The 27,979-nt window shown below is 35.8% G+C and overlaps 1 protein-coding gene across 3 annotated transcripts; it reads left to right on the top strand.

Annotated features, from left to right (window-relative positions):
- The first annotated feature begins 74 nt into the window (after window positions 1-74).
- LOC136418760 (uncharacterized) lies at window positions 75-27,266 on the top strand. Of its 3 annotated transcripts, none has more exons than XM_066404948.1 (8): window positions 75-161; window positions 216-333; window positions 17,487-17,726; window positions 23,687-23,880; window positions 23,929-24,148; window positions 24,205-24,334; window positions 24,404-24,641; window positions 26,121-27,266. In XM_066404948.1, the coding sequence occupies exons 2-8, from the start codon at window positions 259-261 to the stop codon at window positions 26,317-26,319; spliced, it is 1,296 nt and encodes a 431-aa protein (XP_066261045.1). In that variant the 5' UTR covers window positions 75-161; window positions 216-258; the 3' UTR covers window positions 26,320-27,266. The 3 variants fall into 3 exon arrangements, with proteins under 3 accessions (XP_066261045.1, XP_066261046.1, XP_066261047.1); XM_066404949.1 differs by adding an exon at window positions 25,373-25,412 and having other exon boundaries at window positions 84-333; window positions 26,121-26,321; XM_066404950.1 differs by lacking the exons at window positions 75-161; window positions 216-333; window positions 17,487-17,726 and adding an exon at window positions 21,455-21,526.
- The last annotated feature ends 713 nt before the right edge of the window (window positions 27,267-27,979 follow it).

The raw sequence follows: 27,979 nt of genomic DNA, 5'->3' as shown, positions 1-27,979 counted from the left end.
CTACCAACCTACCTACTCATCTAGTCGAGGCAGTCAAGCTTGTCGATCAAAGGCACATCCCTACTACCCAGAGGGACTTCAACTCGCGGTCAGAAAAGCAACGTGAAACAATCGCACTGAACCATCATTCGCGGCATACGAAAGGCACGAAATGCTCGTGGGTCGGTGAAGTTCTTTACGTTTCGATGATCTGACATGTGATTTGATCTTCACAGGTGTATAATATTCTTCAAAGCTGGGTAAATAATTGACCAGAAAATGGCCAGAAGTCGGGTCAATTCCCATTGGATACCATGCTCATTGCTATACTTCGTTATTGGATTACTGCCAATGGTAAGTTAAAGCTGATGGACTTTATATGATTTCCGGATATGGGAATATATTATGGGCTTCAAAGTGCACTTTCACTTTCTTAAAATAACTTTTTGCAAGTGCAGGAATAAATTTTAAACGCCTCTGCATTTGTGTTGCATAAATATAGTGGGCTTAGCATTAAGTCACTGCTGCGTTACGGATTTAACGCAGGCGTAATGCGCTTGGTAGCAATACAGTTAAGTGGTACATATTATGTATTGCAACGCCGAAAAGTACTTCCTTTGCTGCAGCAACATTATTACGGTATTATTGGCATTTCGGTGCTACTCCGAAAAAGTTTCCAAAAAGCGCGACGCAAAAGTATCACATTTTGCTGACATTCTTCAGGCTGACCTTAAGCGACGAGTTAACAACAATAATGTACTAGATCAATAATACCCACTTTTTGAGACCTTGCTGGCATTCCTTTGATCTATAACCATGATAATTTAAGTATTGCATCCTATTGTTAAGACATCGATACAATGTCAGCAGTAGGAAGTGACTAACTGAAGAGTTTTTGGATACCCAGAATTGTTAATAATAATAAGACACATGCATGACAACCAATAAGCATGACTAATGCTTAGATACTGTTTGTTCTGGTGTGTGATGATGTGACGCAATTGTCATGGTTGGTATGCCGTGAGACACAACACATTAGTTGATGGTTCGCATGAGGATATGGCGCAGAATTTCGTTCGTTTTGGTTTGGGTACCAGAATAAATGATGGTACCTCATTATGTTAATACCAAAATATCTATGGAAATTAGGGCTGATGAAAATCGAAAACCTGTTAGTAGGAATAGGCACATAATCCTCGCATCTATGAGAGTTTTACTTAGAATAACAGGTTTATTTGCTCGGTTTCTATTCTCATTTTTTACTAATTTTTTTGTAAATCGAATGTTTAGTCTGAGACCTGAATATTTAACTATATTTGGATTTTACTCAAAATTCTATGAGCATCTAATAGAAAACAACCCAGATAACTTTTAACTTACGAGCTTTAAAAGCGCTAATTCTTTATTTCTAATTTTTCTTTCATATTAACTCCTCAGACTCGTCATCGCAAACTAGAAAACAAAAAAAAAAACTGAAAAGAGCTTTCGCAAGCTCATTTTTTTTTGTTAAAGGTCGCATTGTTCATTTCGCATTCATTCGAATGAACCATCCAAAGCTCAACTTCACCATACTTTCAATGAATTGTAGATTGGACACAGTCATGCCTTGCTAAACTCTAAATGCCAAAGCTCCTCATGAGTTCACCTTTTTTCACGAGAAAAATCTTCAAAAAGACACACGACCTGTCGTTCTGGCGGCCGGGTAGTGTGGGTTTACTAAAGCGCCTACCCACTAAAAACTTCAGGATATCTAAGGAACTGACCTTCGATGACCCGGAACTGTCCCTGGGGGATATATCTTCGGTGTCGCGGAGGAGTTAGAATTCTGATATTCATAATTTTGCAAATACTAATTACCGTCGTCTTTCAAGGGACGAGGGTTTATTGCGCCCCTATTCTGAGGCGTATTCAGCCCTATTCTTTTTTTTATTGGGCTATTGCGTCGTTGTTCTATTGTTCTTCTTGAGAAGCGGCACATTCCATTCATTCCTTTTCTTTGACCATTGTAGAAATGGCATTTCTGCAATGATTCCACTTCGTTTTGCTTTCCAACATCCCGCTGAAGAAGGACGAGAGTTCATCTGGCAGTGAGCCTCAGAGGGAACTGAAAAGGGAACCTTAGTAATGGTTAAAACCGCTTTTTCGCTTTTAAGTAATGGAGTTTAATTGATCTGCTGTTTGATGAAGCATCAGTTATTGATGGTTCACCAAGCTGCCTTTCATTTGGCAATCTAAGCATTTATCAATTTCAGTCTGACTTAAAAATATCTGAAACATGCTGTAAAATTGTGAAAGTAAGATTTGAGCGAGCTTAAGTAATACGAAAAGCATTCAATCTTCGTTAATTCTCATTAAAGGGTGTAGGAGGGAGGGTGTTGTATATATGTATTGGTATTTCGGTTGACTACAAGAGCCTAAATTGACATAACAATTCTTCTTGAGGAACAGTTCAAGCTCTTGCTCTATCTCTTTCTATCACATGGTTTTCAAACCTGGGTAAACCCTGTTTCGTTTCTTTTAATGCCTGAATAAACTAAAAGCAGTTGAATTGACCATCTAATTATTTCACTTCATTATTAGCTCGTTCTCCAAAAAGAAAGTATTTATAACTAGTATTCTTTTAACGATATAAGTGCAATGTTATGTTTAGTGGAACATTATCCTCCACAACACGTATATCTACATATTAGAAATTGGCCCATTTATCGTTTTTGCAGAAGTAAGTACATATGTATTTACTTACAAGTGACTGAGAATACTTCCTGATTATTTTTAATTTAACCACAGCGGTAACAGTAGAAGGTACCTACAGTATTGGCCAAAATACTTGGAACTTTCCTCACCTCCCCAAAAATAAAGACACTTCGCATGAATCAAATCAAAAGTTATTGTACTTTTAATATTTATTAAACATATATTTAATTTATACCAAAAATAAAAACTATTTTAAAAAAACTCGATGATATTGTAAAAAAATCGAAAATGCCTGGACAAAATGGTTGGAACTTAAAACATCTGGTAGGAAATTCGTGTCGAATTTAAAGTATTTTTAATTTTAGTACTTGGTGTGATGTCCTTTTGCTTTTATTACTTCTGCCATTCTCCTAGGCATTGATTCGATTAGTTCTTCTATTAACCGACGATCTACATTATGCCAAACTTGTAAGAGCCTTTCAAAAAGTTCGTTTCCATTTCTAATGGCCTCTCCTGTTCTTAACCTACGATCTACAAGGTCCCATAAATTTTCTATCGGATTTAGATCCGGACTTTGTGCTGGCCACTTCATGGTAGGAACTTTTTCCAGCTCTAACCACTCTTTTACAAGTTTGGCAGAACGTTTAGGATCGTTGTCCTGTTGAAAAATGAAATTAACTGGCATTGATTCAAATGCATATGGTTCCATTATGTCCCGTAATATGTCACGATACATAAATCGATCCATCTTGCCACAAATGCGATGAATGGGACCCATGCCATACCAAGAAAAACATCCCCAAACCAGCACATTACCGCCACCATGCTTAACAGTAGGCTTAATATATTTTTTATTGAGTCTCTGGCCCTTTGGACGCCTTACATGGACTATACCATCACTGGAAAACAGGTTGTATTTCGATTCATCACTGAAAGAACTTTTTTCCAATCTTGTACTGTCCAGTGAAGATGCTCAAGTGCAAATTGTAACCGTGCTTTGATGTTCTTCGTCCGTAACAATGGTTTCTTAGCTGGACTATAGGATTTTAAGCCATTTTCTACTAACCTTATTCTAATAGTTCTCGGTGATATTGCAAGATCTCCATCGGCCATAATTTTTTGCAAAATTTTTGAGGATGACTGGAACGGATCACTATTTGCAAGGTTGATAATTTTTTTATCCAGTCTTGCAGTTGTCTTTTTAGGCCTGCCTGTACTTTTTCTCGGGATGACATGGCCATTTATTTGAAATTGTTTGATAATTCGCGACACAGTATTTTTCCGGAGGTTTAATCTCGTGGAAATATATTTTTGTTTAATACCTTGTTTATAAAAATCAATAATTCTTTTTCTAAGATCAATCGAATAGGCTTTTCCTTTTGCCATTATAATTAATTCAGATATCAAACCGAACTGACCAAGAAAATACATAAAATATGCAAAACATGCCCTTTAAATCCGATAAGAAAAAAGTTCCAACTATTTTGTCCAACATGATACGATTCAACGAATGAACGATATCAAGGCATATTGGCCATGTTAAATTTGTTCACATTAGAACAGAGCTATTTTAAGAATACGGAAATTTTGAAAGTTCTAAGTATTTTGGCCAATACTGTATATTACAATGTGGACGATAAGACGTTCAGCATCGACATAAACACTAAATTTCGAGATAACAACGTTTTAACAGCATCGAAAAAACAATCTGTTTGCCGGATTTTGATGCTTACTTACATACAGGGTGTTCCGATATGCTGTGACGAAAATTTAATCATTTTTTCTATGAGGATAGGGAAGGCCAGTTTACTTATACATTGTTTAGTGGACCAAAAAGAAATGGTGGATTATATGGTGGAAAATAAGGAAAAAATGCTTTTGAGCGTATGCCCAAAAATACTTTCCAAAGAAGCTACAGTTCCTTAACGGAGGAGCTATGACAAGGATTTTTTAACAATAATAGCAAAATGGTAGCAGTTAAAATCACCAAAGTTGGAGTATTAGGGTAACTTGATACATTGAAGAAAATGATATATCCTGTTTCGCAAAATGTCAATCAGAGGCGTGCATTTTGGGGGGTCTGAGGAAGACTTTATTGTAATTTTTTTAGACACCATTTTATCCTCACCAATATTAATCCTATTACTTTAATATATTTTCAAAAATATTTCCATTTTTTTGAATATATAGTTGAGCTCGACGTTTAAAATATTCATGTATCGATATTTTAAACCATAATGATTAGGTATCAAATTAAATACTAAATTTTCAAATCGCGTTAACTTGAAAGCAGTGCACCCTAGAGAGGCCAATCAAGAGTACCTTTTTCATGAAAAATAGTTCGAAATTTCATGACTTGTCTTTATGCTACTGGAAAAATGTTGTCCAAAAAAGCTACAGCAAAATTTTTTACGGACCCCCCAAAATGCACGCCTCTGGTTAACATTTTGCAAAACGGGATATATCAGTTTCTTCAACGTGTCAAGTTGTCTGAATATCCCAAATTTGGTGTTTTAAACTACTACTATTTTGCCATCATTACAAAAAAACCTTTGCCATAGCTCACCCTTTAAAGAGCGTAGCTCCCCTGGAAAGTGTTTTGGGCATATGTTTATAAGCATTTTTTTATTATTTTCGACCACATAATCCACTATTTCTTTTTGGCCCGCTAATTTCCGGACACTTTGTATAAACGATTTTCAAAGGGCGATTTATTCAAAAAGAGGGATGTGTGAAGTTATATTTGAACAATACAATTTTATTCATTTCTCCGAAGGAACTGAGTCATTTTAGTGAAATTTTATAGGTTTTGATTATCCAGGACCGGACACATTGTGCCATGAAAGATATTCTTAGTTTCACAGATGGTACTTTGCCGGTGGTCAGCTGATTAATCCCCCGAAACTTTACGAGACGCTGTTCAACGCTAATGCTTTTGAAATGTGAAGTAATTTGAAGAATTTGAAGTGAAGAACATGTTCAATTTTTCAATTTCAACATTTTCAATTGAGAAAATTTATCCTCTTTTGCGCTTTGTTCGTGTCTTGCACCGTTTTTGAGTTATTTCGAAAATTAAGGTGCGTTTCAATGTGTTTTTCAGTTCATCACAAAAATGCACAGAAAAACTTACATCAACCATGTATCGTGCGACCGCCACAAACGTCCACATTTCAGAACCAAGATCGCAGCTCTAACTTACCAACGGCATTTCTCGTGCAGATTGCCTCCAGAAAGTGGTCCTTGAAACTACCTGGGAACCCAATTAACAAATTATCTGATTATTAAGTGATAAAACCCATTTACTTATTAACCACAAATCTAAATCACAGAAGTTAATTATTAACTTATCTTCTAATGGGTGTAGGTAATTTATCTCCGCCACAATAAGTTAAGCCATGTTTACACTAATCCTTACATCATTAGCCTTGTTAGAGGCGGGTTAACGTTCCCGGCATTGATCTGCGGAGCGAAAAGAAGAACACTTTCATTTATTACAAAACCTACTGCTGGTATAATTTTATTCAAACAACCATTATCAGCCGATTGTTCGGTTAATGGAGCCGGTTTAATTGGAATTCGTAGCGAAAAATTGTGGTTAATTTGTTTCGATTATATTGAGAATTGGTATTGGTTTTCGACCGCGCAATCAGCGCTGAAGGAGCAGAAGAGATGAGAGTTTTGCTCTAAAGTAGGATCCACCATCTCTCGGCAAGAAAGAAGCTGCATGCACAAAATAACCACAATGCCAAACAAATTTTGCAATTGTAATTTGCATCGCTGTGTTCCGGAAAGAATGTCATCATCATAATCACTACCAAGCGGCATCCTCTCTGCTTCGCCCATAATGAGAATTGGGTCTCTTATTAGCTCCGTTTCCAGTTAGTTGATGTTTCGTGATTCGTGATTGCAAATCCAAACAGTGCGATGCGTGTTATAAACTTTAATAAATAAATCTATAAACATTGAATAAATTTGCGCAAAACTAAACTTTCTAAATAGTAATTTTCTCGTCAATCCATTGCTTCCTTCTGCCTTTCTTGTAGCATGACTTGCACAGTTCACGACGAGAGATATTGATGGACAGATGAGATTATTTCTATATGATCATTGAAGCTCAATTACCAATTTTGGCTTCGCAATGCAGGTGGCGTTCTACGCGTAGAATTAGGAAAAATAGTGGATAGCAAAGTTAATGTATCATTAAGCCAATTTCCGTTGGCGCTCAGCTCATTCTTCCGTGTTACTTGTACAGAAGTCTTTTCTTCTGGGATATTAAATCCATAATCCGTTATCATGCCTACTCAGAAAGAGTTGGTAAATCGCCTTAACGGAAGGTTCAGGCTTCTTGAACATTTTTTTTGCTTCGTTTCACAATGTCGTGTCTGGTAATTGGGCCACTTCTGTGTATTGACTTATCGGGTGGAACACAATAAGACTACTTTTCTATAAAAAAGATATCTGACGTTTGTTAGTAAAATATTTGTTTAATTTTATTAAATTCTTCAAAATTAGTTTCTATTGCCTTTCCCTTTGATTTTGCCTCCCGGCAAGTTCGTTAAGCACTTGCCCTGTCGAACCGTTATGTAGGTGCTAGTGACCTTTCGTGATAAAGTCTGAGCTTTAAAAAACAAGGTTAGATCAGTAATGATTAAATTATGGCCAACTTTTTGTTATCTCCAATTTCACAGACGTTTCTTCATTTCTCATAACTGGTCACGATATTTTGTATGTCAAGATTATTGCATAACGAGCTTGGGTAAGGTCGAATTAAAATACCAAATCCGCTTATATTATGATAGTGTTATTTCTGATTTTCTCTTTATTTTAGATTTACCTATAGAAGACATTCTATTCTTGGTTTTTTACTAACAAAGTATTCACGCGAAATAAAAATATGTGGAAATAGTAGCATCTGAAGCATTGATTTATGCAGGATGTCGGAATTGCAAAATGTGTTTGTAATGAAAGATTTAAAATTACATTTCTCTAAAAGCGTGGGGTAAAGTGGCTGTGGCGCGCGCACTTGCCAGCCGTGTGAAAACTTTTTGCTCCATATGTGCGTGTAAAGATTTTACCACACGCTAATATTTAATTGTAATTACAGAAGACAACAAAGTTAACATATATGAGTCTTTATAATAGAGTAGAAACTTGAGATGCTCCGTCGAGTTTAAACATAAAGGATGGTGGTACTGAAACTTTAATACGGATGAGAGGAAGTAATAAAATAATTTTAAGTCAATTAAAAACGAGATCAATTACTTATTATACAGTCGCGATATTAATTATTCGTTCACCAGGCTTAGTTTCTAAAAATCGTTTATAACACACACTAAATTTTGCGCTTGATTGAAAATAGGCAATTAAACTATTCAATTTTTATTAAATTGGCTGTAAAATAATCCTCAGTAATTATAAAAATTGCTTGAAAATAATAATGGCTTCAAAACCGAGCGAAATTATTCATCCACTTTGTATCCACTTGCATTTTGATATGAAATGTCTTAATTTAATATTTTGCAGGATATCCTTTAGATTTTAAGATTTCTCCCAGCCTTTTCGGCATTGATTCAACAAGTTTTTTTTTTTAATTAATGTTTATTTTAGCCCATTCCTCGTGGTTTTTAACTGTTCCTTACTGGATATTTGATGTTTTTTACCCTTTCTTTCAATTCTGACCATAAATGTTCAATAGGGTTTATGTCTGGTGACTGAGGTGGCGCTTCAAATACTTTTCGTGTATTATATGTATAATAACCATTCCCTAACAATACGCGCTTTGTGCTTTGGGTCATTGTCTTGTTGGAAAACATATTTATCCATAATTCCCATATTATTTGCACTGTTTCGTAAATTGTTCTTAAGAATATCTAAATAGACAAAGCGGTCCATAGTTCTATCAATAGAATGAAGTCGACCCACACCATACCAAGACATACACTCCCAAATGAGAACTGAACCACCCCCATGTTTCACTGTTGGATTTAAATGTTTTGGTTTATACGCTTCTCCTTTTTTTCTGTACACTAAAATTTTTTTGATATTCCAAATAACTCAATATTAGTTTTGTCCATGAAAATAACGTTCTTCCAGAATTCAATATTCTTATTAATATACTGTTGAGCAAAGTCAAGACGCTTCTTTCTATTCATTTTAGTAACAAACGGTTTCTTGCTAGCTATTCGTGCCCTCAAACTGTTCTTGTTCAAAAATTTTCTTATTGTAGTAACATGTACAACTTTTCCATACTTACTTTCAACACTTTTTACTAAATCTGTAGCAGTAATATTTGAATTGATATTCACTTTCTTAATAATTTCCCGTTTCATGCGTTTGTTAAAAACAGATCTTCTTCCCCTTCCTAGCAATATTTGGGTTGTTTTTGTTAGTTTATATTTTTTCATGATAGACGTTAATCTGCTTCTTCCAACAATTTTGGCTATTGCCCGTTGGGATTTTCCTTCGGTATCTAATTTTATAATCAACTCTCTTATGTGAGAAGAAACTTCAGAAGATTTACGACCCGTTTTTATAAGTAACTTACATTATTCTGCACTTTTATGAAAATAGTAAACAATACTTTGATATTCAAAATAGCACGATTAAATTATCTTGAAGAATTAAAAAAATAAATAAATAAACAGTAGATATTTTGTTGCTTCTGATAAATGGACAAATCATTTTGCACGACTTAGATTTTGAAATCATTATTTTTTAAATTTTTTATTACTATTTATTATTATTATTTTTAAACAATTTTTGCAATTATTGAGAATTATTTTACTGTTAATTTAATAAAAACTGAATATTTTAATTGCACATAGGTTCATTTTCAATGAAGCGCAAGATTCAGTGTGTGTTATAAACGATTTTTAGAAAATAACTCTGGGGGACTAATAATTAATCTCGCGATTGTGTGAGGTAAACACTACAGTAAACGGATCGTTTTTTTCTCTTATCAGCAGAGAAAGTGCTGTACAAGTGTGCAGACTTCAGGACAGAGGTTAATGTCCTGCATGTTATTTAAATGTAATCAAGACCAACTTGTATGTACTTTAAAATAAAACCCAGGTGATTCATACATAATAAACAATAAGGTAATTTAACTTTTACTTACACTTGCCTTGCCCACATCGTGTTTGAATTCTTTCTCACTTTAAAATATGGAAACAATCTGCACAAACAGCCTTGGATTCTTTGCATTGTCGATGTTAATTAAATCCGAGCAATGTTTGTATAATACAGCTCAAACAAGTTTGATATTTGCATTTTTGCCGCCAAGGCGATAACAGCTAAGCCACAGTTTGTCCATGTCGTGTTTCAGTTTTCAAAAGGGTGCATTGTCAAGAAGGCTGCTTCTTACAGAGTGAGAAACTGGTGCCCGACATGGTGGTCACGATTCGATTTAATATATAAATAAAGAAAAGAGAGAGAGGTCAAGTTTTTTATGGTCTCTAGTAATGGTGCTCGCATTACACCGTTAATCTACTCCTGCAACGGACAATGAGCACTTAAATCTTGACCTGAGATGTTTGTGGAAGGCCCATGGTCTAGGTTGATTAACTTGAAATATTGTAGGGTTAATAGACCATACGTTATAACCGATGTGGTACTTTTGTTTTTTTTTTGGTCTTCCATCAGCGGAGGGTAACAGTAACTGATTTTTATTAAGAGTAAAAGCTCAGAGGATCATCAATATACGCAATCTATTTCAGCATCAATTTCAAGACGCATTCGAAACTTGATGCCGCTACTTTTCTAATTTAGTTATTAACGATCCTATAATTTCAAATGAGATGATTTTCATCACGTTTGTAATTGTTTAATTTCGCGACTAGTTACATAATGAAAGCAGGTACCTTCTTTTCGCAACTCGATTCATAAATGGAACCAATACCGACAATGTTTTACCTTAAAACTATAGAATAGCTGCCTACACAAATCTGCTCTATTAAATTTTAGGGAGAGCAAAAAATTTATTTCACACCGGCAAAAAGAGGTATCTTAAAACATTTAGATTTTCGTAACATCCTCCCCCGCTTTCTATCCTTTGATCGTTTCATCCAAACGGTTTGACGCACCCTCGTGTGCGTGGTACCACTCCGAAAATCAATATGGTTGGCCAGTAGGAACTACCGGTTACGTAACACAAGTCTGTCTTAGATCAAAAGTCATATAACTTGGGCAAAGTTTGTATAACTCGTGTCGTATTGTGGGAACTCATTTAACTCGTCGCGCAAAATCTTACTCGTTACTCAGGGCCGGAGTTCCTAATAGTCAACATAAGCAAACTGTTTTTGCAGTATTTTTATTAGAATTATTTTGAATTGTTTTTACGATAAATTAAGAATGATTCCGGTTACAATGCTTGTTTTCATGAACTATTCATTACGACTATGATACTCTTAAATAGCTTAATAAGCCCTGAAAGGGTAGTGAATATTTATTACAGTACTGGATCCTTAACTCATTATTATCAAAGGAATGCAGATTATTTTTAATAATCATTATTCCACCCTTTCATATAAATCAAATCAAATAACCTGCAAAAGTATACGCCTATTGTAAATACCTGTGTGTTACAGCTGATTGGCTATGCAAGGTACCACCGAAGTTCACCGTAATATCTATGACATATAGCTCATTTTAATGCAAGCGAGTTAAGTTTGTAAGTACCCACATATTTAAGCGGTACTATTAACTGTAATAAAGGGTTTGACTGTAAAAGTGTTGCGACCTAAATTCCTCTAGCTTTACTTTTCACGGTTAACAGTTTATTAAGTGTTGTTTCGTATCTTGTGGGCATAGTTCTTAGTCTACATTCACGTGTGAGCATTTAGGTATTTGATCTTCGACTTTATTGTAAAATGCTAATGTAAGGTGTTGCACTGAGGAGGAAGAAAGCCAGGTTTTAACCTATCACTGTAGATTTTACTGGGGAGCTTCATGGTAGCTGGAGGAAGTAAGGAATAGCCACGATTCAAGTAGATTTGATTCAAGAGTTGTGCGGTTAGTTTTTTGTATTTCCTTCTTTTGTGTGCTTTGGCTGATCGGGAATTTCTCCGGCAAAAGCAGTAAAGATTTCGATGGCATCCGAGGGAACACTTAGGAAAAATTCAACAAATTTTTAAGAAGAAACTGTGGATGATAGAAGCGGGACTTCCCGAAAAAGCTTCAAATTTTTAAGACGAAACACGTAGTTACATAGTATTAATTTTTTCTTATAGGAAAATCAATCTCTTTTTAAGAACTTCAAAAATCATCCATATCATGAAGAGGCTTCTATCTCTGATACATATTTTTCGGAAAGTTATCGCCAATTCAGTCTATCAGCTCCAAGTCGTGACCAAAAGCATCGATATGAATTGATGAATTAATCAATGATCATTCTTCATAAATAATAATAAAACGACGACACTCATAGGTCACTAGAACAAGCAAAGAATGCCCCAGGACACGAGTTTTCGTACCTTAGTCTTCCCATGCATCTCCTGTCGAATTAGCCTCAAATACCACACGTATCACCATCGTGACCAAGTACTAAAGCATTAAAATTAAAAGACTAATTTATCAGTAATTTACCTGTTCTTAAGGTGTGTATTTAACCATGTTGCAACAATATCCATTGTGCTGTTGAGGTATTAAAAATCAGTATGTAAACACTTTTTTTAATTTTTAAGGCGTAGTCCTAGATACTTCAGTCAAGAATTGCACAACCGGGGATTACAGCTTTGCGAAGCAAAGAACCTGCTTTGGAGAGCTTAGAGACCACAATAAATTGGTATTTAAGATCAGATTGTCAAGGTGAAATTTCAAAATTCTAATATTTAATACCTTCTAGGGGTGCTCTCCATGTATAGAGCAAGTGCACGTGTTGGCAACACGTGTTTTCTCTCCTCCAGGGAGCCATAAAGCTAAGAGATTAATAGTAGCATCGCATGCAAGCATTTCATAAAACCAACTTTATCTAATTCTGTCAATTTATCTGTTGGTATTTTACAGGAAATACAGCTAGAAATAGTAGAGAGAATTGATTTATAGGAACGTTATTGGCTATATAATTTATTTACCACAAACCTAACTGAGCAATTAACCCAGCTCTCCTGTTTGTGTCTTCCTCGTTTTTTCTGCACACGTTTCCTTTTGCAGTCGATTTTGTATGGTTTACTTCCCTTTAATTTACATAACAAAGTGATTTATCATCAACTTTCATCCGGAAATTAGCAATGCAAATTCATCCGCGGGCGCATGGCCCATAAAAGGAATTTTAAAAAATACGAGTTGAGTGAATTGTGAAAATATTAATTCGATGAAGTCACAAATATTTCAGCCGCAATTAATCAGCATTCAGTGTTAAATAAATCAGCAGGTTGTTTATGCGTGTATAATGTGCATGAAAAAAATACTTGCGATTTTAAGCGAGACCTGATGAGCTCTCACCCGCTGTTACCAAATAAGGCCGCAAGCGGGGCCTCTGCTTTGGGTGTTGCTGAACATATGGGATTGCAGACTTTTGTTTCAGGCTGAATTCGATGCAGATTGCTCTTTTGGTTACATGAAGTGTATCTTTGTGCAACATAAAAAATCGACGAGGTAGAAAGTGGTCTTTAGCAACAACTTGGGAGGAGGTTAAAGAGTCGAAAACGTTGAAAATTTCACTTCAAAACGTTAGTACTTCTCAGTTTAATACTTAAAAGGTGACTGGAAACATACCCATTTGCGATGACTTCGTGCGGACAAAAAAACGCATACGTGGTATCACTCCGGCGAGTTATGTGCATAAAACCCCATCTCCTCTACGTTTTGCTGAAACTCGAAGAATAAAGGAACCCAATGCAATAATTATCGCAATGCACTGTCAAGCCTTAATATTACAGTAATTATTAAACAAACCTGGCGTTAACGCCCAATTGTGTCTGCATAATAACACTATAGGTAATAAACTTGTTGATTGACTACTCGATCACCATGCCCATAGAGATTACTCAACAGGAAGCATGCTTTCACCAGAAGCGAAAAAGCAAGTGCCACTAAATAATTAAAGTAGAAAGAATCCAATCTATTCCATACTTATTAAGTCAGCGAAAGTGATTAATACTTGTATCTATCATATATCTGGTAATTTCTCAATTCGGACAATGAAATTCGATTTTGTTAAACCACAATTTAGGTTTTTTGCAAACTACACATGTTATTGGGTATGTAGAGCGATGATTATGCAGAACGCTGCCTTATTCGTTCGTAAGCTGTTTATGCTCAGTTAATGAAGAATTAACAAAGCGAAAGCATTGTACTCAATTAGTTTACAAGCAGAGATATTATACCGATTTATTGCTATGCAGTGCGGTTTTCCCACATTTTAAAAGATAATTTTATGGAAAAATCCCTTTAAAACGCATTTAAAACGTGCTTTTGTTAGACTTAATATTGCGCCAACACTAAGAGAGCTGATGAGTACACGGGTTTCCATAGGTGAACTGACCCTAATTAGTGGTAAATTCGAGAAATCGTATATTGTACGGGGTGTCTAAGTCAAAAAAATTTGGTTACAGCATCGTAAATATGAGGAAAAATGCGCCAAAATTTTGATAAGTTACCCTCGGGAAAGCGAAATTGTTTGAACACCGACGAAGAGGTCTGTAGGAAAACGTATTCGGTTATAGGTAATTCGGCTTTAATGAACAGTGAATGTAAAAGAATCGCAAACCTATAGGGTGTTCTCAACAAAAAAGTAAAATTTTAGAGCTGAAATCAAAGCGAAAAAGGTTTACGAAAATTGACACACATGAAGGTCTAATAAAGATTGGTATAGCAAAAAGTTCGTACATCAAGAACACGGTCAATACGAGAATAATTTAGTGGTGAACACGTTTTTGGATCAAACGGCCTTTCCAGTCGAATGGGGGATAATTGGTGATAACCAATTCGTGCTGTGCATCAGCTGAGGCAAATTTTCGTCAAAACCGATTACACATTCACGTTTGTAAACCACATTATACTCTACCTACTAAACCAAATAAATATGCTAATCCTTAACCTTGTTTGAGACAAGAAATAGGTATATTGACGATTGTGCTAAGCATTCTCAATGAAGAGGCCGTATTTTTAAACCAGATGTGCGTAAACAACGTAATGGAGATGTGTTCATATATGGCATGCTTGGAGAACAGCTGACTTTGTTTGGATTCATCACTGGACATGAGAAATGTATTATTAATTAATGTAGATTTATATTAAGCAATCTTTTATTTCGAAAATTCGGAGCAAGTTCCTGAAGAAGATTAATGAAGCGAATGCGTGTCTTTGATAGGACATTCGTAGATACTTTTACTTTTATGTAAGTGACCTTTGCTGGCCAATTCAGTGGGAAACTGCAGTAGAAGGTAGAGGAGATATTGATCTCTTATAGACAACTGCTGTAAATTATTAGGCACTTAGTTATTCGCTTGTTATACTTAAGTGGGACATTTATAGACGGATAATAATATGGGAAAACATCAGAGGAATGTTTTAATAGTTCTTACCGTAGAAGGAAAATTAGCTCCTTGTTACCACCGTACTTTGCGAAAATTTTGATTCAGAAAATGCCACAAGAAGGACATTCCGCATATCCATATTGGGGCTATCTTTTGACATGACGCATTGTCGACGTAAAAAATGTTCAAAAATGAGCATTTTGTGATCCTCGCTTATATCATGTTTGTTCACAAATCTTGTTAGCAAGTTCAACGCCATATTGCGTCGAGATAGACATCTGTGGGAACGCCTATCATAACTATTATTTTATACAAATTAAGTTGTACAAGAAGTCTTTAAATCGTCGGATTTCCCTTTGTGGAGCAGCTGGCAACATGTCGTTTAACTTTTGTTTGCAAATACGTAAGAAAGTGCCTTACATGTTCCGTAAGAGATGTTGCCGAACGTAGTAAAAAATCTGAGGTTGCAGAACCAAAACGCGAATGTGTTCTTGCCGCTTCACTTAATCGAGGATATGATTAATATATCTAGATCATTTCTTCTCAAAGAAATAAATCAAACTTTTAAGAGGATGTAAAAGAGCTGAGGTTACGGGATCAACACATGAGCAATTTCTTATTTTTTATTTAACCGTTTTGAGCGTTTGCTTTTAAAGTGCTTAGATTTTGACCAAAATGGGTGCATTAACAAAATAGAGACGTTTTGAACTGATTTTCATTAAAATTTGGTCAAAGTACCAGGTACCGCAAAAATTCTCGGCTTTTTTTTGCTATGAGGAAAAAATGAGCTAAACGAATATTTTTAATATTATTTACTAATCAAAATAATCATCTCAACTCTTCAAAACCTTTTCACAACGGGACTCAACTTTCCGAATTCCTTTTTTATAAAAATTAGTTGGTTTGAATAAGAAAAAAGGTTTCCAAGATGTTGAGGTCCAAGAATGTTTTTCACCTTATACTGTGGTCCAGCGCTCTGAACCAATAATAGTCCGAAGGGGACAAATCAAGAGAATGTGGCGGATGAGGCATAGTTTCTCGGCCAATCGCTAACAATTTTTTCCATGTGATCTTTGCCGTATGAGGACGGACATTATTTTGAAGGAGTAACAGGCCGTTTCAATGGACAAGGAAAGGTTTAAATTCACGTAATTTTTGTGGGTTCTCTCAAGTTTAGATTTGTATATGTTACTGTCAAAACCTGATCTAACTAGGAAAAACTAGTATTAATCATCAGCCTCGGACAATTCTAGAATTTCCTAGTCAAAACTAGAATTTCTTAAGAAGGTTAGTTGAAACCAGTTTTAACTTAAGAAATGTTAGTTGTTACTAGTTTTTACGGAACATGCTTTGTTAAAACTAGTTTCCACTAAAAATGTTACTGTCAAAACCCGATTTACCTGAACTAACCGGAAGATAATGAATGCAAGAATTGAGTCATTGTCAAGCATATTACCAAGAATGGCGATTTACAGAGGCGTACCATAAGGGCACATTACATAATATGTTTAATAATTACACAAAAATTCATGAGACACTTTTGTGCATATTCCGAAAATTTCAAATAATCTATCAGTTAAAACTAGTTTTAACTAGATAAAACCGTTATAAAGTGAATATTCACTTTTAACTAAGATTTTCGGTTAAATCTAGTTTTGACTAGGAAATTCTAGAATTGCCCGAGGCTGATGGTTAATACTAGTTTTTCCTAGTTAAATCGGGTTTTGACGGTAACATATACATATATGTGCTGTGATTGATTCATCTTAACTGAGGAGCTCAAAATGGTCAAATTCCAAAGAACAATTAGCAAAACTTTTCTTATTTTCTTTTTTTAGGCACATTTTTCGAGATTCATCTCTACAGAACTATTGGTAAAACCGTCTAATATTGTTGTGAAAAAACCATTTTTCATCATATGCAATGATTCGAATAAAAAAAGGTTAATTTTTTAGTCTAGACAAAATAGAAGACGCGATGAATAAACGATTCAATTGATTGTGATCGGTCAGTTTATGAGGACCTCACTTACTCAGCTTTTTTGTCTTACCAATTTGATGAAAGTGGTTTCTGATGGTCCTTTTTGAAACGCCCAGCCTTGTAGCTATTTTTTCACAAGTCTGACGTGGATCAGTTCTTAATGATTTTGTCCAAGAGGTATTTATCTCCGTTAAAAAATTTTAAGAATCAAAATTGTGCCTTTCGATCCTCCCCAAACATCTGGTGCAGTTTACATGCTGCCTCTGTGACTTTTAGACCTAGTTTATCCTAGTACCTCTTTTTCTGCGACTTCTTCCCTACGACGCAATCGCTAAAGCATCCATCTACTTTTTTCAGGTATGGAGTCAACTACAAGAGACGGAATTCAAGCCCCAAGTCACAGCCACATGCAAAGCTGACCACACTATGCACATCAAAGTGACCTTCAACAACTCTTTTTACGGCACAATCCATGCAAGGGACTACAGAACCCCTTCTTGCATGACCGTTGGGGATGGGGGTAAGACTGTGACCCTCAACATCAGCTTGTTGGTCCCTCAGGGATCTTCAGAGTACTGCGGATTGCTAGTGAATAATGTAAGTACGTGTAATTAACCGAAAGTGCGCAACGTTTAAACAATCTGAATCTTAGTCATTTAGAACCGCTTGTGGTTCTAGGAAGTTCTTGTCCGTTCGACAGATGTTGGTAGGCAAATTTATGTGGTTTTCGTTTTCTTATAAATTTACCGATTAATTAATGGCCATTAGAATACGCAAGCTCCGGGTGGGCTATTACGTAAGTGGTAAGGTAAATGGGAACCCATTGGGTAGGTAGAGTTTTGGTCTTTACGAAAGTCACTAGTAAAATACGTTTATTAATTTGCGTTTTAATAGTACCAAGTAACATCAATGGGACTTTAAACAGTAAATAAAAAACAGTATTTTTAAGTCTCAAGGTAAATGAATGATAATGGGAACCACCATGATTAATTCTTCGGGCCACTAGTTGAAGGCGGTACCCGCGCAGTCAATACTTTAATTTGCATTTTCACAAATAGGTTGGTATGTGTTGTAATGTGACTGCGTTACTTTTGTAGGCTTCAGTGTTACTTATGTTAAATAAAATCATTAATATGAAAATGTGGCAACATATGATAAAATTCTAATAAGGTCATTATACAGGGTGTTCCAAAAAGATTGTCAAACTTAAGGTGGTTATGGGAGATATTACAGTGAACAATTTTTGCATAGAAATCTGTAGTCAAAAATGAGCGGCTTCCAGAATCATTTTTGTTTAAATACATAACGTTAGCTTGTTGACACCGAAAGACTTCGATATTTAATTCATTTTTATTAAAGATAATGAAAGAAAAAATTATAATAAGGGTTTAAAATGACGACCTCAACCTAGTTACATAAATTTATTTTTTGAAGCATTAAATCGCGCACCGATTATGTGATGGGCGGATCTTGCTGCACGAAAAGAAAGACTGCCATCACTCTTCCCAACAGTTCCTCTTGGGTTCATACCTCACCGACTTGATGTGACCCTAGAGAAAAAAATCCAACGGGTTTAAATCGGGACTTCGCGCTGGTCACTTAATACGTCGCGATCCATCGTCCATAGAAATGTTGGTTCAGATGATCCTGCACAATACAGGCAAAATGTGCAGGTGCACCGTCATGTTAGTTGGAACTACATTCTATCCCGTATAACCATAAGAACGTCTATCATGTCCAATAGTTCGGGAAGTCAGAAGAAAAAAAATGTTTTTTTTTTTGTTATATTCACTTAAGTTGAATATCGAAGTATTTTGAAGAAAAACGGCTCATTTTTGACCAGAATGATGCAAAAATTGTTCGCCGCAATTTTCCCTATGACCTCCTTAAGTGTGGGACAATTTTGTTGGAGCACCTTGTAGATACAGAAACATTCATTATAAAATGCCGCTTATTCTTATGTAGCAAAATGCTTAGTTATTTTTCTCTGTTTGTTCGAGTGCCGTTTGCTAATAATTATGGTACTGGCACCATCAAACCTGACAGGTTGCGCTTATCAAGTATTTTAATGAAATAGCAAAAGGTAATGTACTAAATGGAGATCATGAAAAAATAATAAAATAACTCGTTTTTGAAACATCAATTTATCTAAATCTTGATAAATAAAAATCTATTAATTAGTGTGTTAATTAACTGGTTAAAAGCCTCATCAGCTGAGGTCTCCGCAATTCATCCTGACATTTTTCTGCAATTTTCTTATCTGCTTCTAAGTATTATCCGTAACTACATGAAATAATGGCCTATGATGAGAGTAACAGACTTGGGAAAAAATTACTGACGTTTTATCTCCTTTAATGACAATTTATTGAAGAGCTCTTGAAGAGCATTAATAAATGTGTTACGCTTTTAGATAGTTAAATTTTGAGCTTGGTGAGCGAAGCACCGAATAATCGCAAGGTCGCAAATTAAAGGTGAATCAAAGAAAAAGAGGTGGGCTGCTGTTATTTGTCATATTGACCAATAAAAATTTCACTTTTCACCGGCCATTAATTACAGAATTTTGAATCCTTTTATTATACGGTGAATGTGGCATTGGGTCCCTTTATAGTACCGAGGCAACCAGTACCATACGTCGATGGGGAACAATTAGTAGCGATAGTCCTTTTAACAATAGATTATAACTGCCGTTTCGTTTTATTGATTGTAAAAACTCTGGGTACCCCATGGTCGTTCCGTTTCATCCTCGACAGTCGATACTTCATTAAGAGTTATGTAGGTATTCGTGCTTGTTATTTATATCGCAATACGTTTATTAAGTCATTGTAATAACTGGGCGTGTGAGCCCATAAAATATGGTAATGTCCGAGGTAAGACGACGTCACCGATGGCAATGTATGAAACCCACAACCTATTACATGAGTTCCTTGTATCGGTTTCCATGCCACACACGTTCGATCTGAAAGACAAATGTTCCTGGGATCTATATCTACAGAGAAATTGATCACATTCTTTCCAAGGAATGCTGATAAAATGCACTGTCATTACTTTCCTCGAAAGCTGGACTGGAACTATATCAAAATTTTGCCTCAGATGTGTGTTTTTTGCCTTTAAACGACTCATTGTAATCGGCAATCGTTCATTAAGAAAGATTCACGCATCCGGTGAATCTCCAAGAATCCCTATTTGGAGAGCTCTTTGCTACACTTCATATTGTGATGGTCAAATTGACGAGCTCTCGACTAATATTTGTACTAACCTAATTGATTCGGTTTATTTTATTGACTTCGTGAAAGAATTGTAAATAGTACAAGTAACAAATATTTGTCTAGAGCGATCCACCCAAATATGTTAAAGAAGTGCAATTCCTTTCCAATTGGGGGTCAGAAACTGTTAATTTAATGCAGGTCTACAATGGAAAAAGATGGTGAAAAAATACGGAAGTCAAGAAAAGGGAAAAAAATGTCTTCCTAATAAAATCGTAAAAAAGCGTAGTTCGAGCATACGGTTAATTGGGAATTAGTAGAACGTCATCTTTCTTCTCAGGGTCTTTCTCATGGGAGTAGGATCCCACCCAGGAGCATGTCGAGTTAAACCCAATACAGGAAGATCTGATGAATTCATGTATCATTATTAAGGGGCGTGGCTTGAACTAAAGATTATATTTTTCATTCTGCAGGCATTCCAATAAGTTGGAAAACTTCAAAGATGCCTACGTGATGATTATAATCGTAATTTATCGATAAAAATCTAAATTAAGCAATCAGGATAATCGATATTTCTATATAACAACTTTCATTCAACTCAAGGCATTGATTGGTCTTATATTGATCTTATATGTGACCGTCTGAAATTCCTTTTCGAAAAAGTGCGAGGCCTTTTGTGAGAACCGTTCTCTGCAACCAGATCTATAAATTAGTTGCGAGAGAGAGAAAGTCAAAACCGCATTACTGAAACAAGTTAAATAAAACAAATACTGCGAATGTTTTACAACTTTTGCCAAAGGTTTATTCGATATTGTTCTGCTTATATGGGTGAGCACTAATAATGTAATTTTATCTGAGAAATTTAAAATGCCTGATTTGCGTAACTGTTTACTGAATGTTACAGGAAATTTGACACTTGACCTGATTAAGAAATCGAACTCGAATCGCACTCGAATAGTTAGAAACCTGCGCAAGGGAATTTACACTCTTAATAGAAAATTTAAAGCCTTTTTAGGTTTTATGAATGTATTCCAAAGCTTCTCTGAAAGAGATTTTCAAGTCATAAATAGTCTAGAAGTGGGGTCTTAGATGTCGAATATGACCTAGGAAGTTCAATAGCTGCTGCAATCAATCCTGATGTTTGCAAGATTTGGTCCGCGGTGGGAATCGTTTAGGAATTTCTTCATTGCTAAAGCACGTATTATCTGTGTTTTAAGTAGGTACTTTACATGACCAATTAGGCAGCTTATCGCCACATATCAGAATAGAAAGCTGGCAAAGTATGTTTCATGATTGCATTAATTGCCAACCTTCTAGTAGATACAATTTTCAAAACAATGATTATGCATTTCATATATTTACCATTTGAGCAGCGAAAATCCGAAATTCTGATTGTTTAGTTCGCTGTTCAGACAAGGAATTTGCCAATTTGTGTTTTTTTTTAGCTCTATCCAAACAGTTTGAGGATTGCTTACAACTGAGTATTGAGAACTTGTGTTTTGAATATTTTTAAAATAACTGATATCTCGAGCTGCGGTAGTTAATCTCGCATCTGATTTTCCGCGGCTCATTTTTGTGCTCTACATGCTTCTGGTTGATTTTGCACGTACCCTTAGTTTGTTTTTCGACCAACACACACAACAATGCAACGACTTCAATTCGAATTTCAAAAATTAAACCAGAAGTGTGAATTTTTTTTTCGTTTCACATTTTTTTTTACCTCATTTCGCCAATGGACCATGCAGCTACACTGCTTGATTACCACTATTTCTTGTGTTCTGCAACCTTTTCCACAGTACATGATTGGGCAGTTATCCACTCCTTTAAACGTGTCGTTACACTGCCGTCTATATGCAAATGAGAGCAAAAAGAAAGCTTTCATTTATAGTGGACTAATTACCTTGTAAAAACAAAGTTGATAAAGCAGCAAACGGTCGAAGTAAGAAAGTATTCCAGTGCTCCCTTGAGTTGCCGTTTAGTTTGTTTCTTAAGGTAAATTGCTCTGCTTTATAAGATGTAAATCACTATTGGTTTCAACACTTATTAGTACATAGTAAAAAGTAAATGTTTCAATTAAATGCAGATATAAATAACGTAATAACAACGATCTTCTAGCTAAAGTTAAAACAAATACTTTTAAGGTTATGATGATATGAACGAAAGAGACATCTGGTAGAAACTCCCCAATATTGTCATTCTGTCTCTCTCTGAGTCGTATGACTTGATACCCAAAACAAGGAAACAAGCTCCGATCGTCGGAGCCGAACAATCCATCAGAGCGGATTTATGTCACATATATAGCATCCTTATCTAGCATTCGTTTCGACGTTTTGGCTCTTTGTCTCACCTATGGTGACTGATCACCCTACTTATTTATCTTCGGGGCTATCTATTAAATAGGGCAACCCCCTTAATTGGCACTAAAATACTTCACAATGGAATGTCTGGAATGTTGACGTGACCTAAATTTGGACCCGCCATGCTTTTTGCCCTTTAACTGGCGCTCTCATTCACTTTGAACTGACCTTCGCAGTGGAATGTGAAAATAACATGTTTTTACTAGCGCTATTTTTTTTATTACAGGGATGCGAGCATCTGCAAGACACATAATCATTAGCGGAAATAAATTGCGTGGACAAAATGCCTCTTCAAGGCATTAAAAAAAAATTAATCTTAAGTGGTCAGTTCTATATAGTTTTTTCAAACTTGTTAAAGAAATACAATTTATTTTCGCCCATTTTTCCAATTCCTTCGAAATTTAAAATTTGATCATCCACGGCATGGCTTGAAATGGCAGAAGGTGATTAAAATTTGTGCCTAAGAGCCCTCAAAAATCTGTCCTATTGCTTAGTTTATTGGTCGAATTAGTAGGATTAATTGAGTGATGAATTTAAATTTTGGCATTGCTACTATAATGAACTCATAATGGAGAAATTGGGGATTTCAACAGTAATGCGACTCTTGGCATCTGCGTTGGCTAAATATCTCAGGATATAGAGTTCTAAATTCTAAATTTTAAGCTCAACGATCAGGGAGATGTATTCAGATTTGAACCTTTTAAATCAGCCACTCTCTAATATTTACAAAAAGCTTCTTATTCATAACAAGTTATTAGACATTTGTGATATCTCATTAAAAAACTGAAACTAACGCAAATCAACCATGCGTTTCGGATGTGGAAATGCAACATTAATTATTAATGATTGGCGTATGCATCTGAAATGAATGGCTGAACTATTTACCCAACATACGTAAAACGCCCAATTACATTGGAACTTGAACTTGTGGCCTAGTTTCGCCTCAATCTACCTTTATTTTTAACCGCAGACCTTAGGATTTAATGACAATTTGCAGAAAACGCAAGACAAGTCAGTTCCTATAGCTGTAAGGATCCATCGGACACTGGAGCTGGCCAATGATACATTCTATGTAATCACTTGCGGAAAACCCGCGTTTCGCAATCAATCTGCATCCCCTGTGTCACTGCAACTTATTGATGGAAGCAGAAGAGTTACCAAGGCTGTTTACAGCAACCCCTACACACTAAGGTAGTATTAATTTAAAAAAGTTGTGACTCGATACAATCCCCAGTTTAGAATAGACGTCACAAAACCAGACAACTCTTATGGATTCCGTGTAAAGAATTGCTTCGCCTTCAATCGGGCCAACACCAGTGTCGTATTGACTGACGATAGAGGTTGTCCAGCTAAAGGAGAAGCTATTGGGCAATTCACTTATGATGAGGCTAAGGGAGTCGCTGATGCACCTATTCGGTCCATGTTTAAATTCCCCGAGAGTTCAGAGGTGCATTTCCAGGTACCTACTGTTCAATGATTTACATAGATAATAGATCAAGATACGACAAATTTTAGTGCGACGTTGTAATATGTAAAGGAGCGTGCTTCCAGCCCTCGTGCTCAGGAGATGTTTCCAACTTCTTGAGTCCAAACAATGACGAAGGAATCCTCATGGCTGCCAGTACTGTCTTCGTCCTTGATCCGAGTAAGAAGCTTACATAAATTTCCATGGAACCATGTTAAAAGCGCAATTAAAACCAATAATTTTCTTCAGGTGAAGCACCACTGGTTCAGGAATTGTGCGACGAGACTGGAGGAGTACACCCCAGCTGGCTCCTTTGGCTCTGCGTTGCATTTGGAATTTTGTTCTTGATTATGTTGATTATCAACATATTCTTGTGCTCAGCGATGACTTGTGCATGTGCCAGGACCGAAATTATCGAAAAAGAGCCGAGTATTATTGAAGATTACGACCCTTATAGGAGCTGGCATGGAAGCCAATATGGCTCAAGGTAAGATGAATTATCTCCCTACTATGAATATTAATTTATTGGGCAGAATTAAGGTGAGAAGAAGATTGTTATGGACATACCTTAGCCCTAAAAAATATTAATAAAATCGCTTTTTTTAAGCTTTGCTTTTCAATTAGGGTTGATTAGATTCGATCTGAATTATGAAAAGATCGATTCTTCCAAAGTACCGCAGTTGGATGCTGAATACAAGTAATCAAATTGTTTACAATGTCTTTATCTAGCTCTGCGTTTTATAGTAAAATTTTAATGAAAATTGATCCTGCGTATCGTTTTTTCTGTAAAAACAGTCATTAGTCATTGATAGACTTCGCGCTCTGTAGCATAAAATTAAGCACAATCTATAAACGTGGATTCCGCGTATCCCCTGTACATAATCATGTTTTGTCCACAGCTCTATGAAAATACAGTAAATTTTAAAGACCTTAATAAAATCTCTATATGGAAAATGGCCGCCGAAGTATTTCGTATAAGAAAACTAGAAACAAGAAACCTCTGGGAGTTGATTTAATTGTGGCCTGTTTATGCAGTTTAGTTTGTGGAAAGTTTGGATGCTTAAACGTGGACAGAATATAGTATTCTATTCATATAGCAGGTTCAAGTTCATAAGGGTCAATAGATCAATGTCCTGCCAACTTTACCTTGAAGATATTATATTTCTTAATGTCTGATAGTTTGCATGGGTTTCCTGAATTGCGATATTTCCTTTTCAGGGCCAATCTCAAGATGACTCCCTAATAGGAGTCAAAACCGGTAGGCAGCCAAAATAACCTATTCTAGTTTTGACTCAGCTTAACAAGCAAAAAAGCAGGATTCACGTGCTTTTCATTTAATAGCAGTAGATGCAGCACACCTACCTAAGGTGTCGAATAACTTTCCTCAGTGTTTAACCTATACTAAATCAATCAAAGAGCAGATACTGCCTTCCAGAAACAAGTTGAAAATAAGAAAGTTCCACCATCCAATGGGGCTTCTTTTGCGATTTGTTAATTTGTGGGTTATTCACATTTTTTTTTAGTTATTTTCCAAACTCCATTAGTATTCACAAAAGTAAGAAAGAAAAAATTCTTAATAGATGAAAACCTTAATGTCGAAACTCCCTTTAGAGCTCACGTGGAAGCCCACAAAAATTTCTCAACATACTCTGGAATGCTTTGCACAGAAACTTACTGCACAGACCTCTCATAACTGACAATCAAATAGCTTCTAGCCACTTGAACTTCTCTCATATAAATGTAGTTTATTGTCAAACTCACATCTCCACATCAATAGAAAACTAATATCTACTTGAACAGTCTAAGCAACATTAAATACTTCATAGATCATAGGTACTACCTACTTATTATTAGTCCAGTCATGTACCTACAAATCACATTTGTGGTGATGTTCTGAAGACTCTACTTTCTCGACTCTCCTCGACGCTTATTTGAGCTACTAAACTCAGTTCTATCTCTTTTTTAGGTACTCACTGAACGGAGCCCCACAGCATCCTAAAGGTTACACATCTGGAGGCTCAACGCTGAATTCCGCAAGGTCAGTCTCATCTCACAGTGACCACTACGCCATTGTTCATTCAAGACCTGGAAGTCGGGGCTACAACACTAACCACAAAAATAGGGGGCCTCCTTCGCACATCGGAAGCCACTATAGTGGAAAATAATAGTAAATAAACTCATTGAAATTAAGTTGTAAAAAATTAGAAAATGTGGATTGTAGTTATTGTATTATAAAGGTTGGAGAGCGGCTAAAGCAGATTATCCATATTTGAGTCGTTCAGGGGAAAAGTGTAAGAGGCTGGAAAAATATTGGAGATGTGGTATTCTAAATTAATTAAACCTGTTTCGCAAATTCGCAAGTTCTTTTAGAAAGTGTGATGCTGTCCACAAATTTTCTATTTTTTAATCGCTCGAAACGCCAAACTCAAATTTCCAAAAATTCGCTTGTGCCACTTTTCCTTTGAACGGCTCACTTGGATTAGGGGAATGGGGCGGAGATGCACTTAAGTTGTCTTGGTAATGATTCGAACAAAACTGTCTAGTCTACACATAATTGAGTACCTACTTACCGGTTCATTTAAAAATGCTTCACCCTTCACATAATTTTTTCTAATACTCATCGTGACTTCTGGGTGATAACGGCTTACTCACATTCAGAGCAAATCTATGAAGGAGGCCTTACGTACTTGACAGAAAATTAAATGCTTAACCCATTTTGTCGCCAATTTGGATTTTTTCCTTACATACTATACGATCCCTCTCATCACTACCTGGCAGGAAAGATGTGGCATATTTGTATAATCTAGTTTAGAGCTAATTAAGGCTTTTTGTTACCTTTTACTTTTGTAATTAAATTAATATTGTAATATTAAGTTCCATTTATGAGATCACATACTACTTCTATTTACGTATTTCGAACTTTTTTTATATACTAGTTCATCGTTAAAAAGCCTACAATTTTTATTGTTTTTATTTATAATGGAGTATCACAGCATTAGAACAGATGCTTAATTAAAAATATGTAATGTGAAAAGTCTGATATATAATAATTATTATATTATTGAAATGTAAATAGACGCGACAAATAAATAATTAACGATTATTAACATTAGTCAAGACTGTAGATGGTTTTATTGTTAGTTGCCTTAATGGTGATATTTTTAACGTCGAAAGTTTGACCGAGTTTTGGAAACAAGAAAAAAGTTTTAAGCTTAAAAAGAGGACTATTTATTAAACGACGATCTCCGTAGAAGTGCATGTCTCAGAGAAAAGGCGATCTCATACTTAAATCTCACCGTTTAAGACAGTGGTGAACATCACTAATTGTTCTCAATTAAATACCATATATAAATATCGGCAATAATAAAATAAAATTGCCAGAAAGTCTCAACTGTGAGGATGAGTGTGCCACGCACCCGGCTACTGCGCAAGAGGCAACCAAAACTCGCGCAGGTAGCGTGCGAGCATGCACAGTAAAGTGCAGTGTCTTACGACCAAACTGGATCTGCTAGAGGTCTGTGTTGAATAATACAGTCATATTATAATATGTAATGTGTAAGTCAACGTTGGGGTATGTTGCGACTTGGGACATACTGTATTTGAAGGGTAAAAAAGGTGGATACTGAAGGGCAGAAACGCGGGGTGAAAAGTTTGCAGGCGAGTTCTACAATTTTAATTGAGACTTAAAATGTAAAATAGATCATCAGCTGAACCTGCCTATCTATAAAAATCACTGTACGGGCAGATTTGTTTTTTCTTGTCGAATTTTTTATTACCTGGCATTTGCTCTAGCAGAACGTTGATACCGCAAATTTGATAGAACTG

This window comes from Euwallacea similis, chromosome 37 (genome assembly GCF_039881205.1).
Source record: "Euwallacea similis isolate ESF13 chromosome 37, ESF131.1, whole genome shotgun sequence".
In the NCBI taxonomy this organism is placed as follows: domain Eukaryota; kingdom Metazoa; phylum Arthropoda; class Insecta; order Coleoptera; family Curculionidae; genus Euwallacea; species Euwallacea similis.
This window is presented reverse-complemented; position numbering and strand designations above follow the sequence as displayed.

Excerpts from the sequence above, each read along its gene's own strand:
- LOC136418760 (XM_066404948.1), top strand. The coding sequence starts at position 259 with ATGGCCAGAAGTCGGGTCAATTCCCATTGGATACCATGCTCATTGCTA. Across the intron at positions 17,727-23,686 it reads GCGGATTGCTAGTGAATAAT|AAAACGCAAGACAAGTCAGT; the intron begins GTAAGTACGTGT and ends GACAATTTGCAG. Across the intron at positions 24,149-24,204 it reads GTTCAGAGGTGCATTTCCAG|TGCGACGTTGTAATATGTAA; the intron begins GTACCTACTGTT and ends GACAAATTTTAG.